General features: G+C 48.0%; 1 protein-coding gene across 1 annotated transcript in view; it reads right to left on the reverse strand.

The window, feature by feature from the left end:
• Positions 1–13,122, reverse strand: part of POFUT1 (protein O-fucosyltransferase 1) — a 27,671-nt gene continuing 14,549 nt past the window's right edge. Inside the window, exons 5-7 of the mRNA XM_030309825.2 lie at positions 8,491–8,683; positions 6,424–6,666; positions 1–3,607 (exon numbers count right to left, since the gene is read on the reverse strand). Coding sequence (XP_030165685.1) covers positions 3,419–3,607; positions 6,424–6,666; positions 8,491–8,683 — 625 coding nt within the window. The 3' untranslated portion in view covers positions 1–3,418. The remainder of the gene's footprint in view (positions 3,608–6,423; positions 6,667–8,490; positions 8,684–13,122) is intronic.

Raw genomic sequence — 13,122 nt, forward strand, 5'->3', positions numbered from 1 at the left:
TCTTGTCATTAAAAACGTTTATTCAGGATGTGTACCAACATGGAAAATGTGATATACTGTTAAGTGAAAAACAACATATGAAATTGTATACATTGCATTATTAAAATATACAAAGACTCCTATCTTTAAAAAAGATTGAAATTTAATGGGGCACCTGGCTGGCTCAGTCAGTAAGTAGAGTGTGTGACTCTTGATCTCAGGGCTCTAAGTTTGAGCCCCGCATTGGGGGTAGAGAGATGACTTAAAAATAAAACCTTAAAAAAATGAAAAAGCTTGAAATTTAAAAATAATTCATATATCCAGTATCTGCCCACTTCCCATCACCTTCAATGCAATGGTCCTTGCCTGAGCCCCACCACCTGGCTTGTATCCCAGCACCAGCCCTGCATTGGTCTCCATGCTTCCACCCTCCCACCTTTATTCCACATGCAGCTAGAAGGGTCCCTCAAACTATAAGCAGATCTTGATCCTTCTCTGTTCAGAACCCTGCAAAAGCTCCCCATCTCTCCAAATAAAAGTTTGGACTTTACCACTGGCTTCCAGGATATAGGATCTTGCCTGCTCTGATCTACTGCTCTGTTCCCTGCCTCAGTCCTGCCATTCCAAACATGCAAGCTCCTTGCCACTCTTCACTCAGTCATTCCAGCTTCAGGACCTTTGCACCTGCTGTTTCCTTTGCCTGGAATGTGCTGCCTCCAGATATCTGAATGAGTGGCCCCTTCCTTCTTTCTGGCAGCTCTTGGGAGAGGCTTTACCTGAACTCCTCATCCAGAACAGCACTGCGAACACCCCAGACCCTTTATTTTTCTTCATAGCAGTTGGTCAGTACCTCCCCCAGTACATGTCTGCACTGGGTCGTGTACTTACTACAATGCAAATCCCTTAAGAACAGACTTTATGTCTGATTCTCTGCTGAATCTCTAGTACCTAACACACAGCCTGGCACATAGTTGGTGACTCGAATGAAAGAATGTGGGAATAAATACCGAAATAACTACAAGCCTCGTGTGGGCTTTGTTTTTGGGTGATTTCTCCTTCCCCAAAACCTCCTGGCAGTAACAGACCCATAGCAGGAGCCCAGTGGGAACTAAAGTGGCTGATCATTCTCCCATCTGAACCCCGCTCCCCACCCCCACTGCGTAAAGTACATCCTGTGAACTGGCGGCAGTAAGGGGGGGGGGTGTGGGGCTAATGGTAATCGCTTTGGGAGGTCAGATCCTGGCTTAACACCACCAGCTATGTGGCCTCGAGAAAATTATGAGAATTTTTTCGAGTATTAGTTTTTCCCTGTGCAGCAAGAGAAGGATATTAACAGTTCCTACGCCCAGGGCTGGAGTGGGGGCTAAATTCCCATAAAGCACTTGACAAGCACAGTGTTGGCACAGAGTAGGTGTGCGACAACAGGCCATCAAATTAATCAGCAGCCACATATGCGCCTTTGGTTCTTTCTAGTTTACAACATCCTCTTATACATGCTTTATCTGATTTGAGGCTTTCAACAACCCCGTCGGTTTTTATCACCATTTTTATAGGTGAGGCAACTGGGTCAAAGAGGAATAGAGTGCCTGCCTGTGGAACACAATTGAATCTGACTACAACACTGGCATCTTCTCGCCAGAAACACGAGTTGTTACCACTGCCAACGCTAATCAAAGTGATCTGGATGGCCCATCAGAGCCCCAGACTCTAAAGCGTGTGCCTAGTGTGAGGCTGTGAACAGCGAACAAATTCAGCACACAAAACCAGAAGTGAGCCGCCCCTCCCCAGCGACCCCACAGAGGCAGGCGTGCACAGGCCCCTGCACCCATGAGTGAAGCTTGTGAACAAGTCTGAACAGACAAGCCATCTCTCAGGGTCCACCCAGGATTTAGAACATCTCACATTTCCCAAGCCCTTTCTCTAGTTTCTCTGCTTCAAGTCGGGCAGCAGCTCCAAGCAGCAAAGGCCACCTTTGGTGTTTGAAATCCTTATTGCTCTGCAACCTCTGGCCTTGACAAAGACAATGTTTCTTCCCAAAGGTAACTTAAGGGAGAAGCCCTGCACGGAGCTCTGGGCTTGGCTCTCATTAGACTCTCCTCCACCTTCCCAGGATTGAAGGCCAAGGGAAGGCACATGGCAGGGAAGACACCAGCAGGTGTTAGACATGAATTTTAGAACCACAAGGCCAAAACATCACAGAATCTTAGGAGTCATGGATTATCACAACTGTAGCATCTGAAAGTCAAAAAAAAAAAAAAACCCAAAAAACAAAAAACAACAAAAAAACCCCACAAACAACAATAACAACAAAAACAAAAAAACCGCACAATGTAATACTTTAAGCCTCATGGGGTTGGCAGAGATTTTATCGGACAGGAAAGGGCAGATTGGGAATCTGATGGCTTCTGGGTCAGGGGTATCTCCTACCTGGTCAGAGGCTTAGCAAATGCTCCCTTGTGAGAATATGGCCTCAGAGCTCCAGCCACAGGCAGGAGGCTGCGGGGACAGGTTTTGGATAGCAACTTAATGGCAAAATTCTACAACCAGGCCCCTTAGGACACAGATGAAGGAGGAGAGGGCAGCCTTCAGAAGGATGCCGCCAGGCCATCCACTGCTGGTCCCTGGTGATACGCTCCAAGATCTCGATGGAGCCAGGTTTGTGGCAGGTCACCAAGCACCAGGAGACTCTGAGAGCAATAGCATGATGGTCTCGTTTGATGGCAGGTGCTCCTTACTTGGAACGTGCTGTGTGGGCAGCACTCCGTGTCTGCAGCAGAGCAGTGCACAGCATCATGATTCCTAACTTCTACTTGCATAGTGTTTATAATGAGACAAGTGCTCATGCCCCAATGAGCATGGAAATGGGCTCGGAAGAGGGGTAGATGATGGCTCTGGCCAGGCAGTGGGGTTGGCTCTGACCCAGTCTAAGGGCTACTTTGGGGGTCAGCTGGAAAAGGGGTCAATACAACCGCTCCACCCCTGGCCTCATCTTCATTCAAGGTCACTTTAGATACCTACAGTAATGAACTTCACTGATTTTTAAAAATGAGGGAGAGTTCTAGGGTAGTCATGACCTCATATCAAAACTATAAGAACCTCTGTCTCTCTTTATATAAAAAAATCACTGAGAAGAGTTCAGCCCCCTAGGCTGCTCAGAGCAGGGCAGACCAAAAGATGGAGGTCAGACTGCTTTGCCAGTGTGAGAAATCCCCAGGAGAAACAACAGAGGCACACAGGGACTAGAGACGCTCTGGCTCGGGAGCCTGAAAGCCCTGTGCCCCGGGAGATGGAGTCCTCCTCCTCCAGAAGTCCCTGGTGCTTTCCTGTCTCTGGCGAGGGGGAAGAGCTTGCATCCTTGGGAATCGGTCCTGGGAGCACTGCTGGCTGTCAGGCCTGGCAAGTGTGACCAGCTTAGACTGGTAACATGCTCCAGCCAGGATCAGAACTCATCCCGCAGCTGAGGGGGCTTGTCCATGCCAAAGAAAGAGGACGGCTTCCCTTGGAGGTCCCGTTCCCGCTTCACGAAGGCGGTGAAGGAGGAGACACAGTTGCCAATAAAGTGGTCGGCTTGGCCAAGGATGTACAGGTCGATCTGGGCCACTTCGGGCTTCAGGCTCACCACCTTCACCTGGAGGAGGGAGGGCAGAACGTTTTCACCAGGGTGGCTGCAGGCAAAGGTGGCCAGTCTGGCCAAGGCCTGCAGCCATACCCCCAGCTTTCTTCCCCTGCACAGAAGTGCCAGACACAAAAGGAGGTGCACAGAGGATTCAGACATGGGGTCGGGCATTCTGCCGGCAGTGTTGCCCAGATGCTGTCTCAGCACACCCCCACACGGCACACCCTTCCCCCACTGCCAGCCTCAGCTCCAAATACAGCATCATTCACCCTCTAGTGTGGTTCCTTCACTGGTGTGGTTCCCTCTGCCTGGAGTGTCTTTTTCCTATTCTAGTTCAAGGCTCAGCTCGAGTTCCACCATTCTCATGAAGCCCTAGGCCAGCAGGCGTGGCTCTCCCCATCAAACTGTGATCTGATCACATAGGGCTCCACCCATCCTGTTCTGCTGCCTGGATGCCTCTGAGCCCCAAAGCCTTGTTCAATCTGTCCCCGAGATACTCCCCAAAAGTGACCCCTTCTCTTGGTGGACCATCACTCCAGGGGCCCAGCCACCACAATCTCTTACTTCCTCATGGGTCCCCTCACTGCCTCTGTGTGTTTACCACAGAGCAGCTGGAACCAAAGAGCAGCAACTTTTTCTCTGTCCCTCCCTCCACTGCAAGTTGAACACCCTTAAATGGTGCCCTACTTCTCTTCAGATGAAGATGAAAAATCTTGAATGTGGCCTACAAGGCCCTGTCCAAGCCACCTCTCCACCTCTCATACCTTCCCCCATCATCCCTTGAGCTCTAACCACTATCCACCAGGCCCTTCCTGCCTCAGGACCTTTGCATGCACTCTCCCTCTGCTTGAGGCATCCATCTTTTTGTCTGCTTCTTACCTGACCCTCACTGCAGCTCCAGTCTCACCTCTGCAGACCCTGGTCTAGGCCAGGGTCCTCTGCTCTATACTCTCACAGAACCACATTCCTTTACTTTGGAGCACATATCTCAGCTTGTAGTTTTCACTCTGATTAAGATCAGCCTCCTGTACTTGATGGGGCCAGGCTGTGGTGGTCTTCTTGTCACTGCTGGCTGGGGCCTGTCTCAATAAATATCTGTTGACTGGACACAGGAATGAATGAGCCCCTGCCTCTCCTCAAGCTCCCGGACCTCTCTTGCCGCATATATTAGAGTTCTGTGCAAAGTCTCTTTTCCTGAGTCTAGACTGGGAGTCTTGGAGGGCAAGACTACATCTTATTTATCAGCATCCTCAGCTCAGCAGTGGCCCAGCCTAACGGAGGAGCAAGGGTGGGCTCTGACCCCATGGACAGAGGGGTTGAGGAGTAGGCAAGGACGACAACAGTGGCACATGAACAGGAAATAGAAAATGGCAAGAGACTTAACGTGTAACAAATATATCAACTCTAAAAACTCACGAAAAAACTCCCAGGGACTCTCCAAATGCTTCAACTTAGTACAGAAGTGGGGGTGTGGGCAGAGCTGGGGCTGAAAGTGCTTTGCTGTCACACAGAGATTTCTGATCTAACAAAAATCATCATCTTGCTATTTGGATGGTAGCAGAGAAATAATACTAGTATAATCATGGCCAAAATCCCCCGAATAATTCCACCCACACCCTGAAACTTACCCGCTCCGTGTCATACCCACTATCATTAGCTTTGAGACCTCCTGGGTAAATTCTATCCCTTCTTGGGACTTTGGTTTCCTCAGCTATAACATGCAGGGGCTGAGTTGGAGGAGCCCCAAGGTCTCCCAGCTCTGATGGTCTTCTAAAAAGCGGGTGGGAAGGAGGCAGGCCAGGATGCGCTGACTTGGCACCTTCTTTTCAAGTCAGGGCTTCCTGCTGGTGTCTGGGCTAAAAGAGAGAAGGGAGCCCCTCACATAAAGCCAAGGGTTCCCACTGTTAGAAAGCAAACCTTTTAAGGTCTGTGCAGGTGTTTAGGGCTTTCATTCATTCCACAAAACCTTATTGAATGCTTGGTATTAATTCAGTCACTTTATTGATATTTCTTACCTACCCTCCACTGATAGAGCACCAAGCACATCCCACTCTTTAGTCACACACTGAATATTTACTATTCACCACTTCCTTAAGCATTTACGAAGTACAAAAGAGCATTCCCTTTATTCATCAACCACCTACTCCTACTATCAGTGATGGCTAACTTTATTGAGCACTTGTTTTGCACTGGAATGGTTTTATTTTCTTCATATCTGATCTTCACAATCACCCTATGAAACAGGACTACTCTCAGTCCCATTTTACAGAAAATGAAAGAAGTACAGAGAACTAAAGTAACTTGTGCAAGACTGCACAATGAGTAGCACCCAAGTTCTCTGGCTCCAGAGTCCAGCTCTTAATCTGTTACACTGGATTTCTCCCAAGGGCCCACTCTTTAAGCCCTTATTCAACAGTCACCGAGTGTCTACTGTGTTAAGCACTAACCTAGACAATGGTGACGGCAAGGCCTCTACAAGCTGAGGAACAGAATGGTGAGTCAGCCTCTGATCCTGCCTTCAAGAAGCCACAATGTTTGGGAAGAAGTGGGACGTGTTTCTAGTCTCACACAGACTAGACAGTGCCTCGAGAGCAGCTGTGATAAAATACTGTGACAGCTCCAGTAGGGACACATTAGCTACAAGAATGCAGGGGAAACTGGAGAGAATGGGCCAAGGTGTTTGGGCCAGGGTTTGAAGGAAGGATAGGAACCGGAGCGGAAATGCCTAAGTGTCAGAAGGACATAAAGCACGTAGAGGGAGCCGTGGGGCCACCCTGGAGCTTTCTTTGATTCCCTTCCCGCCGCACCCCCACCGGGCCCACACACACCTTCCCTTTGAAGAGTTCTTGGATCTCGGGCACATAACTCTCAGAATCCGTGGCAATGTAGACCGACCGGGCGTTCAGCGCTTCCACCCAGAGCTTCACGGCCCGTCTGATCTCCTTCAGGTCAGGGAGGCACATGGTCACGGTGAGAGGGGCCGCCGTGCTGCGGCTGTAGCCCACACACTGCGGGGAGGCCATGAAGTGGGAGCCTGCGGTTCCGTCCTTCAGCATGGCGCAGGCGTTTTTCTGCAGTGTTGAAGGGGGACAGGGTTAAAGGCTGCAAATGGCCCGGGACCCCAGGGGCAGGAGCCGCTAAGTGGAGAAAGGCTGTACAGAAGCTGCATTGTGTTTTTTAAAAAAACTCTTCCCGAGGGAAGAGGGAAACGCATCAAAACAGTAACAGCGGTTACTGCCGTGTAGTGGCGTACTGGCTTTTTACAAAATATTTTTTTCTTAGTTCTACTATATTATCTGGGAACTCCAGTAGAATTCTGAGCCGTGGTGGTGATAATGGGCAGCCTTATCTGATTTCTGACTTCAGTGGGAACACTTCTGATAGCTCCCATGAAGTACATGTTTGCTGTGGGTTTTGGAGAGATAGCCTTTATCAAGTTAAGGTGGGTCCCTTCTTTCCCAGTTAGTTAAGAAGTTTTTCTTTTCCTTGCTTTTCTTTTTTTTAAAATCATGAATGAGGGTCGACTTTCATCAAATACTTTCTTGGCCTCTATTGAGATGATTATGTGATTTTTCCTCTTTGGGTGCTAATACGGTGAATTACATTCCTGGGATGAAGTTTACTTGTGTTACATGCTCTTTAATATGTTATTGGAGTTTACTTGCTAATATTCTACTTAGAATTTGGGCATCTGTGTTTGTGACAATGGGCACTATCTACTCTTCTGAATTGACCTTATCTGAGTTTGCTTTAGTGCTATGCTAGCTTTATAAAAAATGGCATCTTATATCTTTTTATGTTCTAAGCACATATGGACAGAAACTGTTTCTTAAAGGTTTGACTGAAACCATTCACAAGATATTTTGGGCCAAGATACTCCGAGCCTGGCTCCTTTTCTTTGTGGAAGGAGGGCGGGAAGGGAGTCAAGGGCATACGCGTGTGACTACAGTTGACCCTTGAACAACACAGGGGTTAGGGACACTATCCCCGACCCCATGCTTATAATTTTTGTCAAAAACCTGCATATAATTTTTGACTTCCCCAAAACATAACTACTAATGGGCTATTGTGGACCAAAGGCCTTACTGATAACATAAATAGTCAATGAACACATATTTTGTATGTTATACATACCGCGTACTGTATTATAACAAAGGAAGCTAGAAACAAGAAAAAGTTACCAAGAAAGTCATAAGGGAAACACAGGTACAGCACTGCACTGTACAAAATCAGCATTTCAGTGCCCCTGCGCAGTTCAAACCCAAGTTGTTCAAGGGTCACCTGTACTTCCTCAATGGACTCTGAGTGAATTTTGATCTAATTTCTATACTCGTCAGTATTTTTCAAGTCTTCCACAATGAGCATTTCTAATATACATACACACATACATCTTCTGGTGTAAATTAAGGAGACTGTCTACGTTGCTCTGTTATTTCCACACAGAAGATAATCTGATGAGGTTTCTGCATATTTAAGCAGCCTCCGAATTTGGAGGATGACATCTTCATTTCTTGGGGGCCCCACCCAATCTCCAGAGCTTGTTTTTCAACAGAGTCTACTGGCTAAACGCTGAGCTGGACCAGAGGACTCCTGAGCTGCGGGTCTCTCTCTGGCTTACTGCCTGACTTGGAGTCTACCTTGATGTTTCTTTTTCCATCTGCAAAGGATGGACAAAAATGGCAATTGTCAAAATGAGGGTTGGCAAGTAAGCACTCTGGAGCCACATTTCTGATGTGTCTATGGCAGGATCATGGAATACAGTACCAGACTTGGCTGAATGAGACCTCTTTGCCCTGCCTGGGACTCGGTGCAGTGGGTTCAGTGTTCAACGCCCACAGGCATGGGCCCTAGTCAGGGACACGTCAAGCCAGCCACGGGAGGAAGGGAGAAATTACCCAGTCAGAGCCAATGCGCAGGTGAATGCCCACGTAGGGCCGGATGAGATGGGCGCGGATGTGGGCCTCTGCCGTCTTCACCATCTCGTCCGACCATACCATGTACTTTTGGAGTGGCCTATGCTCCTCCAGGACGGGGAACTGGGCCGGCGCCCCTGGGAGGGCGAGCACTGGATGTTCCTTTGGAGAAAATCTAGACATGAGGCGGAATGAGGGGAAGTCAGATGGAGGACGCACAGAGAGCTGGCCGCCACCCCCACAGGAAAGAGGATGGTGTCGCACCATGCCCCAGAGACCCTGCGGAGGGGCCCCTCTAACATGCAAGAAGCACGAGAGGCTGTGAAACCCCAACGGGCTGATAAGAAACCGTGGCGGCGACAACAGGCACAATATGTAATACTGTCCCGTCGCACGGAATTTACAACCCTCTTTGCTTGTTTAACAATTAAAAATTTACAGTAGAGCATTCCAACCTTTTGTATGTCACGCTGGCTTCCAATCTGTGGTGTGGTAATTCACTGCGGGGTGGGGTGTCTGGGCCTCGCCTCTGCCCTTTTACCCACATGGCGGGACTGGGACACACAGCTGCTTACAGAGGGCCGTGGACAGGACATGCTCACAGGGAGTGGGTACACTGCGTGAGAGCATCCGCTCAACATTTCACACATATTTGCTGACTGCCTACTATGTGCTGGGGGGCCCAGGGGGAGAACGAGACAGGCACGTCCCTACCTTCACAGAAAGCACCTGATGTCTGCAGATGCCCTCGTCACACCCTCCCGAAGGTTCTCCTTCACCCTTGTCAACTATGGACCTTGTAATTATTTCACCTTGTCTTCTCTGCTAGACACAGGCTTCTGAAGGCGGTGCTTCCATGTGCTGGACAGTGTCTGGCACATGGAAGAGCCCAGTAAGTGTTTGTTGACTGAATGAGGAGCAAACCTGTTTTCCCTCTTCAGCTAACCCCAGAGTCTGTCCTAGCAACACGACACATCCTGCTGGTTCCACAAGCCTGAATGCACTTTCCGGCTCCAGATCTCTGTATGTTTCTTGCCTCGACCTGGACTGCCTTTCCTCTGTCAGCCAAAAACCTTTTCTTAAAATTATGAAATAGGCACAGCCACTCTGGAAAACAGTCTGGCAGTTTCTTATAAAACCAGACATGCGGGGTGCCTGGGTGGCTCAGTTGGTTGAGCGTCCGACTTCGGCTCAGGTCATGATCTCACGGTTTGTGGGTTCGGGCCCCGCGTCGGGCTCTGTGCTGACAGCTCGGAGCCTGGAGTCTGCTTCGCATTCTGGGTCGCCCTCTGTCTCTGCCCCTCCCCCACTCATGTTCTGTTTCTGTCTCAAAAATAAATAAACATTAAACAAATAAACAGACAGACAGACAGACATGAATTACCATATCCCCCAGCAATTGTACTCTTGGGCATTTATCCCGAAGAAACGAAAACCTATATTCACACACGGACCAGTACATGAATGTTCACAGCAGCTTTACTCCTATTAGCCCCAAACTGGAAACAACTCGAACATCCAACAAGTGAAAGGTTAAATAAGCTGTGGGATATCCCACCATGAGATACGACCCGGAGATATCAAGGAACAAACCACTGAGACAGGCAACAATTTGGGATGGATCTCAAGGCAATTAGGCAGCGTGAGAAAAGCCAAGCCCTCAATCTTACATACTGTGTGACTGCATTTACATAACATTTTTTTTTTCAACGTTTATTTATTTTTGGGACAGAGAGAGACAGAGCATGAATGGGGGAGGGGCAGAGAGAGAGGGAGACACAGAACCGGAAACAGGCTCCAGGCTCTGAGCCATCAGCCCAGAGCCCGACGCGGGGCTCGAACTCACGGACCGCGAGATCGTGACCTGGCTGAAGTCGGACGCTTAACCGACTGCGCCACCCAGGCGCCCCTACATAACATTTTTGAAATGACAAAATAGAGAACAGAAGTGGAGAAGAGATTAGTGGTTGCTAGGGGCTAGGGTGTGCGTGCACATGTGGGCGTGCATGCGTGCGTGTTTAGGGACATGGATGCAGTTATAAACTGACCACAGAGAATCCTTGGGAAGTTAGAATCGTTCAGGTGTTCTGTGATGGTAGACACACAAACCTACCTATGTGTAAAATTTGTGTAAAATTGAATAGACCTAAACATACGCAGAAACCTACAAACATGAACATAGAGAAGCGAGTACAAGTAAAACTAGGAAAATCCGGATACAGTGGGTGGGCTGTGTCAATGTCATCATCCTGGCTGTGACACTACACTACAGTTTTGCAAAACGCCAGCTTTGGGGGAAACTGGGTGGACGGGATCTGGGACCTCTTTGCGGTCTTTCTTTTTGTTGTTGTTTTCTTGTCTTTGTATTATTTCTTACGATGTGTGACTCTATAATTACCTCCATAAAAATCTCAATGAAAAATTAGGTATTTCAAAGCATACAGGAAAATACAGAGAATAATTTTACAACCCACATACCCACCACCCAAATTAGCAGATGTTAATACTTTGCTCTGTTTCAGGTTTTTTTAAAAAAGAAAGACCAAAATAAAAGGTCTATCCTGTCATCTCTTTCCCTCCTTTACTTCCTCTTCCCAGAAGATATTGTGGTTTTGTGCATGACTACACTTTTACTATTTGTACAAAAAGGTATTATTTTGTGTGCTTTTTACACAGTGTAATCGTAAAGGCACAGGCTGCCGAGCCAGACAGCCTTGTTCTAATGTTGACTATGCCACCTACTAACTTAGGCAAGTGACTTAACCATTCTGTACATCAGTTCCCTTATCTGTATAATAGGGTTAATAATAGCTCCTAAGTCACAGTGCTCTTGAGCAGATTAAATGGATTAATATAAGCAAAGCATTTAGAATACTCGGCATATAGAAAGCTCTTAGGAAATTCTATTGCCATCATTGTCATATTGCGCGAAACCCACCACAACTTTTTAGAAATTCGACTTTATGTTTTAGAGATTTGGCCACGTTGATCGTGTTAGCTTCTCTTGAAATTTTCCATTTTGCACGAATAAACACAAAAGCTGTGGTGGGCACGCCCCTTTCTTCACACCCAACCCAAACACCTCGTTCTGCAAACACCTCCCAACCCTCCAAGACCAGTCGCCACTCCCAAGCCTCAGCTCCTACAGGAGGGCTCCCTGTCCCACTGCTCTGCTGCCTTCTGCACACTGATGTGCTCGACAGCCGTCTTCCCTGCTCTCACGTCAGCCCACGAGGGTAGGAGCCTGGGCAGTCATGCTCACCGTGAGTCCCACACACTCTGGTCCAGGGCCTATGCCAAGGAAGCAACAATCAAGTGTTTGCTGACATCCTGGCTCTTTGTTATAATAATTTTATACATATGTGCATGTGAATCATTTATCGAGCCTTATTATGCAACAGGCAATGTTCTAATTGTTTTACATGTATGAACTCATTTGATTCTCACAAGAGCCCTGTGAAGTAAGCACTATCGTTATTCTTTTTACAGATGAGGAAATCGAGGCACAGAAAGGTTAAGTAACAGGCCCATGGTCACATAGTTAGGAACTGGTGAAGCTAGGATTTGAGTCTGGGCAGTCTGCTCCAGAACCTGTGTGGGTTTTGTGTGTGTGTGTGTGTGTGTGTGTGTGTGTGTGTGTGTGTGTTTATTTTTGAGGGAAAGAGAGACAGACAGACAGACAGAGAGAGACAGAGAGCAAGTGTGTGTGAGTGGGGGAGGGACAGAAAGAGAGGGGGTCAAAGGATCTGAAGTGGGCTCTGCGCTGATGCCTTGATGTAGGGCTTGTCCTTTTTTTTTTTTTTTTTAAGTTTATTTATTTTGAGAGAGAGAGAGAGAGAGAGAGAGCGAGCTGGGGAGGGGCAAAGAGAGAGGGAGAGAGAGAATCCCAAGCACATGATGAGTTGTCAGCATGGAGCCTGACGCGGGGTTTGACTCACAAACTGTGAGATCATGACCTGGGTCAAAAACAATAGCCAGATGCTTAACCGAATGAGCCACCAAGGTGTCCCCAGAACCTGTGTTAACTATGCACCTCTCTCTCAGCCCCCCAGTGCCATCAACGAGCCCCTCAAAGGCCAGGTCTGGGTCTTGTTTCTGATCACCAACCCCTAACACAGGGGGTACAATCAGTACCTTTAGAATGAATGAATGAGTGGATGGGAAGAATTCAAGGGTCTTACCAGAAAGACCAGGCCAGGCTGTCAGGGGTCAGAGGAAAAAGAAGTGAGTATGAGCTGAACACCTACTACTGCCAGGCCCTCAGCCAAACTCCTTTTAGATGTCACCTCAAAAGATTTTAAAAGGAAAGCCAGAGTTTGTGATCTCCCAGGGAGGCTAGAACACTAGGATAAATCAGGATCTGTGCTCACTCTGCCCTCTTGGAGAGAACCTGCAGTTGACCCTTCGTGATTTCTAGATTTGGAATGTCCCTCCCCTCTCCTTAGAACTGGACTGGCACATGGTTGCACCACTGGGACATCAGCTCTGAGCAGTCAAAGCACCAAGAGGCCGAGAATGATGTGTTTATTTACTCCCAATGAGAGAGGAAAGTGTTGTTTGGAAAGCAAGGGAACGTTAGGGATCTTGTTTGGAAAGAAAGATTGACTAGCTCCA

This window comes from Lynx canadensis, chromosome A3 (assembly GCF_007474595.2).
Source record: "Lynx canadensis isolate LIC74 chromosome A3, mLynCan4.pri.v2, whole genome shotgun sequence".
Classification (NCBI taxonomy): domain Eukaryota; kingdom Metazoa; phylum Chordata; class Mammalia; order Carnivora; family Felidae; genus Lynx; species Lynx canadensis.